Raw genomic sequence first — 16378 nt, forward strand, 5'->3', positions numbered from 1 at the left:
CTTGGTTTCCGGGGTCCCGAACGTGGCTAGGCTCCCAAAAAGTCTTGGACTCAACATGCCTCTCAGTAAATAGCTTGGGGTGTCTACTTTCCAAAATGGGGTCATTTGGGGGGGGGGGGGGGGGGTTGTGCTATTTTGGCATTTTATGGCCTTCAAAACTGTGATAGGTAGTGAGGAGTGAAATCAAAAATTTGCACCCTTAGAAATCCTGAAGGCAGTGATTGGTTTTCGGGGTGCCGTACGCGGCTAGACTCCCAAAAAGTCCCACATATGTGGTATCTCCATACTCAGGAGAAGCATCAGAATATATTTTGGGGTGCAATTCCACATATATCTATGACATGTGTGAGCAATATATAATTTAGTGACAATTTTTTGTAAACTTTTTTTTTTTTGTGTCATTATTCAATCACTTGGGACAAAAGAAAATATTCAATGGGCTCAACATGCCCCTCAGCAATTTTCTTGGGGTGTCTACTTTCCAAAATGGGGTCATTTGGGGGGGTTTGTACTGCCCTGCCATTTTAGCACCTCAAGAAATGAGTCATAAATTAAAAACGGTGTAAATTACAGAAAATGTACTCTAGTTTGCAGACGCTATAACTTTTGCGCAAACCAATAAATATACGCTTATTGACATTTTTTTTACTAAAGACATGTGGCTGAATACATTTTGGCCTAAATGTATGACTAAAATTTAGTTCATTCGATTTTTCTCATAACAAAAAGTAGAAAATATATTTTTTTTTTTTAATTTTCAGTCTTTTTCCTTTTATATCGTAAAAAACTAAATATCACAGAAGCAATCAAATACCATCAAAAGAAAGCTATATTTGTGGGAAGAAAAGGACGCAAATTTCGTTTGGGTACAACATTGCATGACTGCGCAATTACCAGTTAAAGCAGTGCAGTGCGAAATTGTAAAAAGACCTCTGTTCCTTAGGCTGACAATTGGTCCGGGGCTGAAGTGGTTAAGGAGGATTGGGCTACCTCCAGGCCCACCTGCCCTCCATCTATCCATTAGAATGCATGTGCTCCCACTGTATAGACTCTTATAAATTTACAGGAGTTGGGACTGCAGGTAACACAGGGTGCCGTGAAGAGGCCTTGCAGCTTATGCATGCGTTTGCAAATGTGTACTAACTAAGCCCCTGTTTTATCACACACTGTTAGACAGGTTAATTTGGTTGGTAAGCAGACTGGTTGGTGAGTTGAGCTGGGAATTTCTCTGGTTTTGTCTAACAAAAGCATACCTCCCAACTTTGTAACCTAAGAAGGTAATAAGAAAAAATGTGTTGGTGGCCCTGCGTTTACGGAAATAAATGGAAAAAGAGAGAAAAAGAGAACTGCTGCGCCTACCAGTACAGCCATCTAAGCGGGAGGTAGGTGTGGTGCTGTTCTGGGGTGAACTATTACATGCCCCTATGTGACACTCTGTATATCCTACCTACTGTTTAAAGTGTCATGTGCTTAGTGCAAATCCAAGTGTGTGCAAGTACTAGCAATGCACATGCAGTAAAAAATATATGCATATATAATATAATGAACCCCTGCTCTGAGTGACAAGTGCTCTTCAATATTGTACCTCAGTTTTGCTCATGTACATCAATTTCATACAAGCAGAAATATGTATATATGTACTGTATTCATAAATGATCCATAATACATTACTGAGAATGCATACATAAATAAAACCCGATTTAAAGTGACTGGTGCTCTTCAAAAACAATGTTCATGTGCATCAATTTCATGCAAAGTGATACAAATATATAAACACTGTGATCATAAATAGTCCATATTTCATTCCAAAAAATAAAAGATTTAAAATAAAAAATTTAAAAAATAAAATTTAAAAAAGTGACAGGTGCTCTTCAAATATGTGCTCCATGCTCCTTATAGATCAACACACACACACACACACACACACACACATTTCCCCTCCTAGAACAATTTTTGCCCACTTCTGCCCTCCAAATTCCCCCACCCAACACAAATGCCCCTCTCCCCCAATCTCCACATGATACCACAGTTCCCAGTGCATCTTCCCCCCTGCCCACCCCTTGTCCCAGCTCTGGATGCGAGACAGAGAAGCCGACATAGTGAGCTACTCTTTAGGCTCTCTGCTGTCTTGCTGGACACAATGGTTTTATGAATTCATGGAACTCTGTGTATGCACCTTTTCCTGCAGGAATGGCAGCCCATTCAAATGAATGGGCTGCCTTGCCTGCCCAAACACGGGCCACAAAAACACAAAGGTGTGAACCTAGGCTTATTTATACAATTCATTAACTCCAGCTACAGTACTTACATAGTGAATGTCTCATTGTAATGACTCATCTCTTATAACCGGGATCTATAAAGAATTCATTCGAACAAAGCAAACTTTAGGGCGGGCAGCTACTGTTGGTGTGTCTTTTAGTGATCCCATAGTGCTCTGGGAATGCGTTATCATGTATTAAATGTTTATTTCTAAAACACAGATTGTATAATATGTTAAAAAAAGATATAAAACATCAATAAAAATGGATATACTTACACATTAAATAATAAAAAAATAGTCGAAGACTTTGGGTGTGCTACACATGCCCAAAAAATCTGTTATCATGTCTGAATCCAATCCTCCAGTCTCCTCTATGGAGTGGCAGGTATCAATGGACATGTGTCCATTGATATGATACGACCGTTGATACGTTGTCAACGATCCTTTTCAGCTAAAAACAGATGGATGGTGATCTGTTCCCAATCCATCTGGCCGATTGGATGGAAGTTGGGTGTAAATGGATAAGTGGTCAAAAGACAAGTTGACAAGTAAAAAATAGTGTTTTTTTGTTTTTTGTTTTTTTAGCCGCTTAACCAGTTCCCGATCGGCGCATGCCAATGTACGTCGGTAGAATGGCACGGGCAGGCATATTGGCGTACAGGTACGTCCAATCTTCAATGCCGCCCTGCCATCGCGAGCGCGCCGCCGCCGGTCGGGACCCCCGTGAGTCCGGTTGCGTGTCCCGCGGACTCGATCGCTGCGGGCATACCTGCGATCGTCTCACGGGATGGCTGAATGGAGGAAATGCCATGTAAACAGCATTTCCCCATTCTGCCTAGTAACTAGTGATGCTGATCTCTGCTCCATGTGATTGGAGCAGAGATCAGTGTTCACTAAATGAAAGCCCAGCCCCCACACAGTTAGTAACACACCCCTAGGAACACTTAACCCCTACACTGCCACCCACTGGTTAACCCCTTCACTGCCAGTGTCATTTACACAGGAATCACTGCATTTATATAGCAGTGATTACTGTATAAATGACAATAGTCCCAAAAATATGTCAAAAATGTCCGATGTGTCCGCCGCAATGTCGCAGTCACAATAAAAATCGCTGATCGCCGCCATTACTAGTAAAAAAATAAATAATAAAAAATTATTAATAAAAATGCCAGAAAACTATCCCTATTTTGTAAACGCTATAACTTTTGCGCAAACCAATCAATAATCGCTTATTGTGATTTTTTTTACCAAAAATATGTAGAAGAATACATATCGGCCTAAACTGAGGGAAAAAAATTTTTTTATATATTTTTGGGGGATATTTATTATGACAAAAAGTAAAAAATAATGCGTTTTTTTCAAAATTGTCGCTTTATTTTTGTTTATAGCGCAAAAAATAAAAACCGCAGGGGTGATCAAATACCACCAAAAGAAAGCTCTATTTGTGGGAAAAAAAGGACGTCAATTTTGTTTGGGAGCCACGTCGCACGACCACGCAATTGTCGTTAAAGAGACGCAGTGCCGAATCGCAAAAAGTGGTCTGGTCTTTGACCAGCAAAATGGTCCAGTCTGTAAGTGGTTTAGGACCCCCTCCTGCACATATACGTCAGCAGAATGGCACGGCTGGGCACAAGCACGTACCTATACGTTGCTCTTTAAGTGCCCAGCCGTGGGTCGGAAGTGCGCCGGCGGTGGCGCGCTCGATCGCCGCTGGTGTCCTGCGATTGGGTCACAGAGCTGAAGAACGAGGAGAGGTAAGTGTAAACAAACCTCTCCACGTGCTTCCTACTGAGCCTGTCACTGATCGTCTGTTCCCTGCTATAGTGAAAGACGATCAGTGACGTCAGGCGCCATGCCAAGCCCCCCTACGGTTAAAAAAAAAAAACACACACACACTTAACCCCTCCCCGCCCCTAGTGGTTAACTCCTTCACTGCCAGTGTCATTTACACAGGAATCCGTGCATTTAAATAGCACTGATTGCTGTATACATGACAATGGTCACAAAAATGTGTCAAAAATGTCTGATGTGTCCACCATAATGTCGCAGTCACAATAAAAATCGATGATCGCCACCATTACTAGTAAAAAAAAAATTAATAAAAATGCTATAAAACGATCCCCTATTTTGTAAACGCTATAACTTTTGCGCAAACCAATCAATAATCGCTAATTGCAATTTTGTTTTACCAAAAATATGTAGAAGAATACGTATCGGCCTAAACTGAGGGAAAAAAAATGTTTTTTTTATATATTTTTGGGGGATATTCATTATAGCAAAAAAGTTAAAAATATAGCATTTTATTCAAAATTGTCGCTCTATTTTTGTTTATAGCGCAAAAAATAAAAACTGCAGAGGTGATCAAATACCACCAAAAGAAAGCTCTATTTGTGGGAAAAAAGGACGCCAATTTTGTTTGGGAGCCACGTCACACGACCGCGCAATTGTCAGTTAAAGCGATGCAGTGCCGAATCGCAAAAAGGAGCCTGGTCCTTTGGCTGAAAATTGGTCCGGGTCTTAAGTGGTTAAATAAAATGTTTCTCTGTTTAACCCCTTATTAACTGTTAATTAGGGCTGATTGGAGTAAACAAATTTCTTACTTTCCTCTCTTCGACTATTATTATTATTTTCCTACTGTTCTTTTTATTTGCTTCTATTTTATTAACTATTAATATTTAAACATTTTTGTTTTGTTTGTTAATACATATACACACTCAGCATATAGTTACACACTTCCCATTTAAAAAAATAAAAATAAATGGTATTTCACTTGTAAATAACTTTGCAATGCTTTTTACCAAAATCGTAATTTTAGTGTCATTTTAACCCTCACAGTGGTAGTACTGCAAGCAAGCGGCAGCTGCAGGCCAGGTGACATATTGGTACATTGCAGCCTCTGCCAACCGATGCTGTGATTGGACACAGCTTGAGTTTGGCAGCTGATTTCAGCCAGTGATTTTGGCTGATGTCAGTTGGTCATCTGTGGCCAACCACACACAGAACTGTGTACTGTGAACAGCAATCTGGCTGTTTTAATTTTTTTCCTGCAAAGCAAGGATTAAAAACAGCCAGATAGTTAAGTAAAAGCAGCTTGCATTATGTATGACACATTATTAGGCACACAGTTAACCCTTAGATGATAACCCCTCCTCAGCCAGTGTCATTAGTACATTGAAAGTGTATAGTATTAGCACTGTATTAGTGTCACTATTGATGTCAGTGTCAGTCAGTCAATCAATTTGTGTACCTCCCAGCCAGCGTCAGCTAGCGCCAGATTGTCTGCCGCACTTTCACAGTCCCACCATAAGTCGTTGGTCACCGCCATTACTAGTATAGTGTCAAAGCTGCATGAATTGTATATAAGTATATATATATATATATATAGATTGTACATGCTATAACTTTCTCACAAACCAATTAATATAAACTTATTGTATCCTCCCAGTTGGGGTTCCACTTGTAGATTAAAAACACTTCTGCATGTCACTCCCCATCCCAGTTCCCAAGACTTACTCCTCCAAAATCCATTCTATACTAAACAGATTTTTGTGGAATGGGAAAAAAGCCAGATGGGCCTTTAAAAACTCGCTGGCTTCAAGGAGTGCGGGGGGAGTAGGGAACATCTGGATTAGAGACTACTACATCGCCTCGATTTTAGCACAACTGCGAACATGGTTCCCCGACTCACCAATAACGAGATGGCAAGAATTAGAGGAAAGCCAGGTTCCTAACAATAATCTCTGTGACTACTTATTGACTAGCACATCCAACCCCACTAGCACAACCTCTTTGGCCCCATCTGTGACAGCATCACTACAGGTATGGAAAATACTGACAAATCAAAAATTTACATCCCCCACCTCACCTCACATTGGGTAGGGAAAGGTATCAAGAACCTGGAGGACATTATGATAGGTCCCACAACAAAGACATTCAAAACGTTACAAATTGAATTTGGGTTGGGGGAGCCTGAATATTACAGATACCTCCAAGTCAACCATCTCCTCCGCTCCAACCTTCCTTCACCCATACAATTTCCTTGGAGGATAATTCTATATCTCACCAAAGCCTCAACTAATATCAAAGGAATCTCCCTGTTTTATAATGCCCTAGGTGACAAACTAATATTCACTAAATCCTCCAACACTGGAGCTTGGGAACGAGATCTGGGAGAAACCTTCACTTTAGAACACTGGCGTACAGCAATCCAGATAACATACGCTTCTACCAAATGCATTAGCCTATGGGAATTAACACAAAAAATCCTACTGCAGTGGTATTTAACTCCACATAGGATTTCCAGGTTTGACTGTAACACCTCCCCGCTATGCTGGAGGAATAGCAACATAGGTACCTTGTACTATATACTTTGGGATTGCCCAAATATACGCATACTTTGGGACAGAGTTTTCCACCTAATCTCACAAATAGCGCCACAACACCCCCCTAAAACGCCAGGATTAGCCATTCTATCTCTGGTCATAGAATTGATCCCCAAAACCGCTAGGGTGATTGTATCCCACATCTTGTTAAGCACCAGACTGGTAATTACAAGGCATTGAAGAGATCAAGAAACCCCTTCCTTGAAAGAAATTATACTGACAACCAACACACATGCCACATATGAAACCATGTTCGCTTCAGCCCAGGGCAAGTTACTCACAGCACAGGTACTGTGGAAACCGTGGACTGACTGGTATAACGTAAATGGGCCTGAGTACTTATGATCTACAAAATATCAGACCTGGAAAACAGCGTACACATAAGCTTTGCACAATTCTGATTATTATTTATTTCTTTATTTATTTACTTTTTATTTAGGTATTTACCTTACCTACGTTTTCATTCACTATTGTTCAGTTTTCATTGCATTACGCATTAACCACTTAAGCCCCGGACCAATTGTCAGCCTAAGGACCAGAGGTTTTACAATTTCGCACTGCACTGCTTTAACTGGTAATTGCGTGGTCATGCAATGTTGTACCCAAACGAAATTTGCGTCCTTTTCTTCCCACAATAAGAGCTTTCTTTTGATGGTATTTGATTGCCTCTGCGATTTTTATTTTTTACGATATAAAAGGAAAAAGACCGAAAATTTTGAAAAAAAAAGATATTTTCTAATTTTTGTTATAAGAAAAATCGAATAAACTAAATTTTAGTCATACATTTAGGCCAAAATGTATTCAGACACATGTCTTTAGTAAAAAAAATTTCAATAAGCGTATATTTATTGGTTTGCGCAAAAGTTATAGCGTCTACAAACTAGAGTAAATTTTCTGGAATTTACACAGCTTTTAATTTATGACTGCCTATCTCATTTCTTGAGGTGCTAAAATGGCAGGGCAGTACAACCCCCCCCCCCCCAAATGACCCCATTTTGGAAAGTAGACACCCTAAGGAAATTGCTGAGGGGCATGTTGAGCCCATTGAATATTTTTTTTTTTTGTCCCAAGTGATTGAATAATGACACAAAATAAAAAAAGTTTACAAAAAGTTGTCACTAAATGATATATTGCTCACACATGCCATAGTTATATGTGGAATTGCACCCCGAAATATATTCTGCTGCTTCTCCTGAGTACGGGGATACCACATATGTGGGACTTTTTGGGAGTCTACCCGCGTACGGCACCCCGAAAACCAATCACTGCCTTCAGGATTTCTAAGGGTGCAAATTTATGATTTCACTCCTCACTACCTATCACAGTTTCGAAGGCCATAATATGCCAAAATAGCACAAAACCCCCCCAAATGACCCCATTTTGGAAAGTAGACACCCCAAGGAAATTGATGAGGGGCATGTTGAGCCCATTGAATATTTTTATTTTTTTGTCCCAAGTGATTGAATAATGACACAAAAAAATAAAAGTTTACAAAAAGTTGTCACTAAATTATATATTGCTCACACATACCATAGTTATATGTGGAATTGCACCCCAAAATATATTCTGATGCTTCTTCTGAGTACGGGGATACCACATATGTGGGACTTTTTGGAGTCTAGCCGCGTACAGCACCCCGAAAACCAATCACTGCCTTCAGGATTTCTAAGGGTGCAAATTTTTGATTTCACTCCTCACTACCTATCACAGTTTCGAAGGCCATAAAATGCCAAAATAGCACAAAATCCCCCCAAATGACCCCATTTTGGAAAGTAGACACCCAAGCTATTTACTGAGAGGCATGTTGAGTCCATGAAATATTTTATATTTTGCCACAAGTTGCAGGAATATTACAAACTTTTACGATATAAAAGGAAAAAGACTAAAAATTTTGAAAAAAAAAGATATTTTCTAATTTTTGTTATAAGAAAAATCGAATAAACTAAATTTTAGTCATACATTTAGGCCAAAATGTATTCAGACACATGTCTTTAGTAAAAAAAATTTCAATAAGCGTATATTTATTGGTTTGCGCAAAAGTTATAGCGTCTACAAACTAGAGTACATTTTCTGGAATTTACACAGCTTTTAATTTATGACTGCCTATCTCATTTCTTGAGGTGCTAAAATGGCAGGGCAGTACAACCCCCCCCCCCCCAAATGACCCCATTTTGGAAAGTAGACACCCTAAGGAAATTGCTGAGGGGCATGTTGAGCCCATTGAATATTTTTTTTTTTTTGTCCCAAGTGATTGAATAATGACACAAAAAAAAAAAAGTTTACAAAAAGTTGTCACTAAATGATATATTGCTCACACATGCCATAGTTATATGTGGAATTGCACCCCAAAATATATTCTGCTGCTTCTCCTGAGTACGGGGATACCACATATGTGGGACTTTTTGGGAGTCTACCCGCGTACGGCACCCCGAAAACCAATCACTGCCTTCAGGATTTCTAAGGCTGCAAATTTATGATTTCACTCCTCACTACCTATCACAGTTTCGAAGGCCATAATATGCCAAAATAGCACAAAACCCCCCCAAATGACCCCATTTTGGAAAGTAGACACCCCAAGGAAATTGATGAGGGGCATGTTGAGCCCATTGAATATTTTTATTTTTTTGTCCCAAGTGATTGAATAATGACACAAAAAAATAAAAGTTTACAAAAAGTTGTCACTAAATTATATATTGCTCACACATACCATAGTTATATGTGGAATTGCACCCCAAAATATATTCTGATGCTTCTTCTGAGTACGGGGATACCACATATGTGGGACTTTTTGGAGTCTAGCCGCGTACAGCACCCCGAAAACCAATCACTGCCTTCAGGATTTCTAAGGGTGCAAATTTTTGATTTCACTCCTCACTACCTATCACAGTTTCGAAGGCCATAAAATGCCAAAATAGCACAAAATCCCCCCAAATGACCCCATTTTGGAAAGTAGACACCCAAGTTATTTACCGAGAGGCATGTTGAGTCCATGAAATATTTTATATTTTGCCACAAGTTGCAGGAATATTACAAACTTTTTTTTTGTACAAAGTTGTCACTAAATGATATATTGCTCACACATGCTATGGGCATAAGTGAAATTACACCCCAAAATAAATTCTGCTGCTTCTTCCGAGTATGGGGATACCACATGTGGGATCAGGCCTGACTCTGCGAACGCTGAAGTTATGTGTTTAGTGTTTTGTAAGTGACAGTGATCGATCGATACTGCACTTGGGTGAGCAGGTGCTAGCAGGTATCTGGGCTGATCCCGCTAACAATGCGTTTTTTTGGAACCCTAAACTGCTGGGGATGCTAGTATAGATCTGATCAGATCAGATATTGATCTGTTCAGATACTATACCCCTACGGGAGGTGTATGCTTTGCGCGTGGGTGTTAGCGGTACTGGCACTAACCTAGCGCTGCCTGGGGCGACGCAGACCCTGACCTTAAAACCTAATAGATATCACCCGCCGGGTGATCAGGGGGTTAAACCTTTATTGGGTAATAAATGGTGGGTGCCCTGATGCTATAAAAAGCAAACTAACTAACCAGAGTCACCCGTAACAATTATACGGTGATCACTGGTGAAAGGGTTAACTAGGGGCAATCAGGGGGTTAAAATCTTTATTAGGTAGTATATGGGGGTTCCTGACGCTATATAAAAACCTGACGGGAACCTAAATAACTAACTGGCTAACCAGCGTCACTAGTGACACTTATACGGTGATCGCTGGTGAAAGGGTTAACTCTAGGGGCAATCAGGGGGTTAAAATCTTTATTAGGTAGTATATGGGGGTACCTAATGCTATAAAAACCTGGCGGTGAACCTAAAAGAATAACTAGCTACCTAGCGGCACCAGTGACACTAATGCAGCGATCAGAAAAACTATTGCTTAGTGACACTGGCAAAAGGGGGTGAAAGGGTTACCTGGGGGCAATCAGGGGGTTAAAACCTTTATTAGGTAGTATATGGGGGTCACGGACGCTATATAAAAACGGGGAACCTAAATAACTAAATAACTAACTGGCTATCCAGCATCACCAGTGACACTTATACGGTGATCGCTGGTGAAAGGGTTAACTCTAGGGGCAATCAGGGGGTTAAAACCTTTATTGGGTATTATATGGGGGTACCTAATGCTATAAAAACCTGGCCGTGAACCTAAAAAAATAACTAGCTACCTAGCGGCACCAGTGACACTAATGCAGCGATCAGAAAAACGATCGCTTAGTGACACTGGCAAAAGGGGGTGAAAGGGTTAACTCTAGGGGCAATCAGAGGGTTAAACTTTTATTGAGGGGTAGGGGGCTACCCTGGACCTAACACTAACTGCCCTGACAGTTTTTACTGTCACAACTGACACTAAATGCAGTGATCAGTAAATAAATGATCACTGCAATCAGTGACACTGTGACTGGGAGGGGTGGGGGGGGCTGGGGGCGATCGGGGGGGGGGGTGATCGGGGGGGGTGATTTGTGTGCCTATGTGTACCTACGTGTCAGTGTAGTGTTGGTGCACTTACTATCTCTGCTCTCCTCGCAGTCTGGTCAAAAAGACCGCCCCGAGGAGAGTAACATCACTTCCGCCCTGCCTGTGTTTACACTACACAGGCGGGGGAAGCTTCCCATTTGCCAGGAGCGATCGAGAGGGGATGGCCAGAAACCAACGGCCATCCCCTTATCCCGGATCGCTCCTGAAGCTAAACGGATCGCCGCAGCTAGCGGGTGGGGGTCCGATCGGACCCCCCACCTGCTGGAAGGCAAGCACGTACATGTACGTGCTTGTGCCTGTCGGTGCCATTGTGCCGACGTACATCTCCATGCGGCGGTCCTTAAGTGGTTAAGCAATAGCGTTCTCTCACCAACCCCACTTATTAGTTCCTAACATGTACCAACTCCAGCTCAATAGGGGTGCCAGGGGGGAGACCACCCCCACTGACAATAATGATAAAAGGTAATATGGTTCTCCACTCAATTTCTGAACCGAATTATTAAATACCGTACTGAATGAACGCTTCTACCTTTACATTGTTTATTTTACCTTGTTAATGTATCTCACCAAATTTGAGGTGTTATATGTTTGTAACCTTCTCTTGAAAATTTTAATAAAAACTATTGAAAAAAAAAAACACTTCTGCACTGCATGTTTCGCGACTAGGGCCATCGCTTCTTCAGGAGCTTGAATATTTCTATTTAGAAAAATGTTTTTAGTAACGATATACCATACAGAGCAAGTGGACAAGTGGAACCCCAACTGAGAGGATACCTATGTGTGGACGCAATTTCAGCATTTTCACACAAGAAACGATATCCGGTTTTTACGTTAGGGGAACCACATTTAGTCCCACTTTTATGTTTAACGCTATATATGTATTGTGATATGTACATTAATAAAATAATTTTGATCATTCTTTATACGTGCCTTCAAAGTCCATTTTTCCAAACATTGCAATTTCCATATACTCTGTGTGACGTGGCACAGTTATACTATTTTAGGTGCCTTATTACCACCTGGCTACAGGCACCAACAAACCAAATTTTCAGAAAGTAGAAATTATCATAAAGTCCAGTGTATGATAAACACTTTTTTTTTATTTAATTGTTTTTAATAAAATATTTCTTTTGACCTTATAATCCTATCTGTGTTGCTGATCTCCTGCAGCCACTTTACAGATTCGTTCTGTTTACAGGCAGAAATAACATTTCTCAAGGCATGATGGCAGGGGCGCTGGGGGGGGGGCTGAAGCCCCGAATGTGACCCCGAAAAGCCCAGAGTCTATGGAATGCTGCATTCCATTGTTAGCCCCAAGCGTCGGCCGCCTGGACCGATCTGTTCGCGAGTGCGGCCGGAAGTGGCCGAGTGCAGCCGAAATTAGCAGAGTGCCAAAATGGCCGAAAGTGGCCGAGTGCCATAGCGGCCGAAGTGCCACTGGTCCCGCCTTCTGGAGCCTGCAGCGCCAATGCCAGGACTATGGGACGTGTGACGTGATGTCCATCTTAGCCTGCAGGCTCCAGAAGGCGTGAACGCTACATCCCCGCTTGGCGAACGGCTGGGCTCGACTCTCCTCTCCTCCTTGGCTCGGCTCCTCTCCTCTCTAGGGGTGAATAGTGACTGACTGACTGCCTGCTGTGACCTCACACCACAGCTGAGCTCTCCGTAGGTGAGCCTTGGCACAGAGTGGCCACATGTTTGTGTGAATTGGTAGACTATAGCTGTGCCAAGAGCGTGCGCCCTGCGTTCCCCCAGCACAATTACTGGTGGGTTATGGAAAGCTCATGATTGCTGCCTGGATCTAAACATTTAAAAAAAAAATGGCTTCTGAGTTTTCATTTAACATGGTAATATATATATATGAGTTTAAATGTACTTTAAGTATCATTCCTAAACACCTAATTGGTTTTACATAAAATACCTTTCTTAATAATTTTCAGTAAATCAAGCCAATTATGTTAATACCATGTTCTTTTTTAGATGCTATTCATATGTTGGAAACCAGCAACAGGAAAAACAATTGCTTTCTATTGGATCAGGATGTGATTCGGTTGAAATAGTTCAGCACGAGTTCCTCCATGCTTTGGGATTTCATCATGAGCAATCCCGATCTGACCGCGATGACTATGTGACAATTGTGTGGGAAAATATCCAGCCTGGTAAACTGATATATGTGATTTAGATATATGTATGTCTATTTGTTAGTGAAATAGATTGGGACATTGACGCAATAGAAAATGAGGGGAAAGTACCGAAATGTGAGCTTGAAATGTAATCCAAGACAATTTTCATCAGAAAGTTTCACCGTTGATTGGCTTACCCTCACCTCTTGTTCTAGTAACAACTGAAACGGAAAGAAAAAAGCCTAAGAATTTTTGTGATGGCTGTTAAAATACATACCTGTAAACAGCAACAGCTTGTTATATGACAGTGAATCAGTGGGCTGTTAGCATACGGATTAGTTCCAGGTTCCCCCACACTGGTTCCTCTCAGTAGTATACAAAAGCCCATTCAGATAATAGAAGTATATGCATCGCTCAAGAACTGAACCACTCACCCGGTTGTGCCAAACCTCTATCCCGTATGGTGGGCGCGGTCCTTGCTGCAAACAGATATATGAAACACAAAAAATGGACTTGATGGCCACGCTCCTGTGCAATTCACTTTATTCTCAGTTTTATGTACAGCACAGTGGTGAACTACAATAAACAACTGATGCATTTCACACCAATGTTGGGTGCTTAATCATATCTCCCAACATTGGCACCCAACATTAGTATGAAACGTGAAAACTGTTTATTGTAGTTCACCACAGTGCTGTACATGAAACAGAGAATAAAGTGAATTGCACAGGAGTGCAGCCATCAAGTCCATTTTTTGTGTTTCACCCATCCAGCTAATGTTGAACCAGCAAGTGAAAACATACAGGAATTAATAATTTTACTCTTGCTTTACTTCAACTTAATTTCAAAATGATGCACCATTCCATTATTAGGAAAAAGACATATCAGTATAAAAACCAGCACCCTTAGCCAAACGGTATAGACACAATTTAAACCAGCAACTAGCAGAAATCAAAATTTGCAACTTAATTAACTCCATTGCCAGACCAATACAATTTATTCACATGAAACATTAAACAAAGAACTATAAAACAGCGTGAATTAGTGTAATATAAACACAAAAGCCCCATACACACTATCAGATTTTCTGCAGATTTTTTCCTTTAGATTTACCAAAACCGTATAATATGGAGGTCAAATCTTAGGAGTTTCAATTTGTATGCAATCAGGCAGGCCCTTGCACTACATGGTATTGGTAATTCTGAAGACAAAAATCATCATAGAATCTGATCGTGTGTATGGAGCTTTACAAACATACAAATATGTAAACCTCGGGATTAGGGATGAGCTTCGTGTTCGAGTCGAACGTACGTTCGACTCGAAAATTGGCTGTTCGTCCGTTCGGCGAAGTCCGAACATTTTGGTCCGTTCGCGTCAAATTCGTGTGGCGCTCACGGCCCATAATGCACTGCGATGGCGCAGTGCATTGCTGGCTCATGATTGGCCAAGCATGCACTGTGACCCCGCATGCTTGGCCAATCGCAGCGCCAGCAGCGAGGAGAGCCATGATTGGCCACAGGCAGGATGCCTGTGGCCAATCATAGCTCAGGCTGTGTAGTGCACGCCCCACACTATATAAGGCCGCCATCGCGGCGGCCTCATGTAGTGTGTTGGCGTCTGAAGCAGTGGGTGTTCTGTGTACCTTCAACACAGTACACACCGATCGTTTTCGGCCGATTTTCTATCTTGCTGTTGTGTAGTGGTTATTGTCTGCGTGCCCTGACCGCAGTATACACCGCCATATTCACCTCACCTATATAGCTAGTGATCTATCTTTTATAATAGAGCTTGCAGTCAGTAGTGTTAGGAGATGCGTGCTGTCTGCGTGCTCTGTACCCAGTACATACCGCTATATCCACCTACATAGCTGTTCTCTATTTGAGCCCACTTGCCATCTGCAGGAGTTATTGGAAGTTGTGTGTGCCTCCAGCACAGCACAGTATACATCTGTATATACCCCTTTATCTCTGGTGTTCTCTGGTTATTGTCTGCGTGCCCTGACCACAGTATACACCGCTATATTCACCTCACCTATATAGCTAGTGATCTATCTTTAATAATAGAGCTTGCAGTCAGTAGTGTTAGGAGATAGTGCGTGCTGTCTGCGTGCTCTGTACCCAGTACATACCGCTATATCCACCTACATAGCTGTTCTCTATTTGAGCCCACTTGCCATCTGCAGGAGTTATTGGAAGTTGTGTGTGCCTCCAGCACAGCACAGTATACATCTGTATATACCCCTTTATCTCTGGTGTTCTCTGGTTATTGTCTGCGTGCCCTGACCGCAGTATACACCGCTATATTCACCTCACCTATATAGCTAGTGATCTATCTTTAATAATAGAGCTTGCAGTCAGTAGTGTTAGGAGATAGTGTGTGCTGTCTGCGTGCTCTGTACCCAGTACATACCGCTATATCCACCTACATAGCTGTTCTCTATTTGAGCCCACTTGCCATCTGCAGGAGTTATTGGAAGTTGTGTGTGCCTCCAGCACAGCACAGTATACATCTGTATATACCCCTTTATCTCTGGTGTTCTCTGGTTATTGTCTGCGTGCCCTGACCGCAGTATACACCGCTATATTCACCTCACCTATATAGCTAGTGATCTATCTTTAATAATAGAGCTTGCAGTCAGTAGTGTTAGGAGATAGTGTGTGCTGTCTGCGTGCTCTGTACCCAGTACATACCGCTATATCCACCTACATAGCTGTTCTCTATTTGAGCCCACTTGCCATCTGCAGGAGTTATTGAAAGTTGTGTGTGCCTCCAGCACAGCACAGTATACATCTGTATATACCCCTTTATCTCTGGTGTTCTCTGGTTATTGTCTGCGTGCCCTGACCGCAATATACACCGCTATATTCACCTCACCTATATAGCTAGTGATCTATCTTTAATAATAGAGCTTGCAGTCAGTAGTGTTAGGAGATAGTGTGTGCTGTCTGCGTGCTCTGTACCCAGTACATACCGCTATATCCACCTACATAGCTGTTCTCTATTTGAGCCCACTTGCCATCTGCAGGAGTTATTGGAAGTTGTGTGTGCCTCCAGCACAGCACAGTATACATCTGTATATACCCCTTTATCTCTGGTGTTCTCTGGTTATTGTCT

General features: G+C 41.6%; 1 protein-coding gene across 1 annotated transcript in view; it reads left to right on the forward strand.

Moving 5' to 3' along the window:
* Window positions 1-16378, forward strand: part of LOC143998081 (meprin A subunit beta-like) — a 106545-nt gene that overhangs the window by 66968 nt on the left and 23199 nt on the right. The window contains exon 7 of the mRNA XM_077493837.1: window positions 13122-13300. Within this exon, the coding sequence (XP_077349963.1) occupies window positions 13122-13300 (179 nt within the window). The remainder of the gene's footprint in view (window positions 1-13121; window positions 13301-16378) is intronic.

This window comes from Lithobates pipiens, unplaced genomic scaffold, assembly GCF_037356315.1.
Source record: "Lithobates pipiens isolate NorthernLeopardFrog02 unplaced genomic scaffold, aLitPip1_a1.2 Scaffold_19, whole genome shotgun sequence".
NCBI classification, from domain to species: Eukaryota; Metazoa; Chordata; class Amphibia; order Anura; family Ranidae; genus Lithobates; species Lithobates pipiens.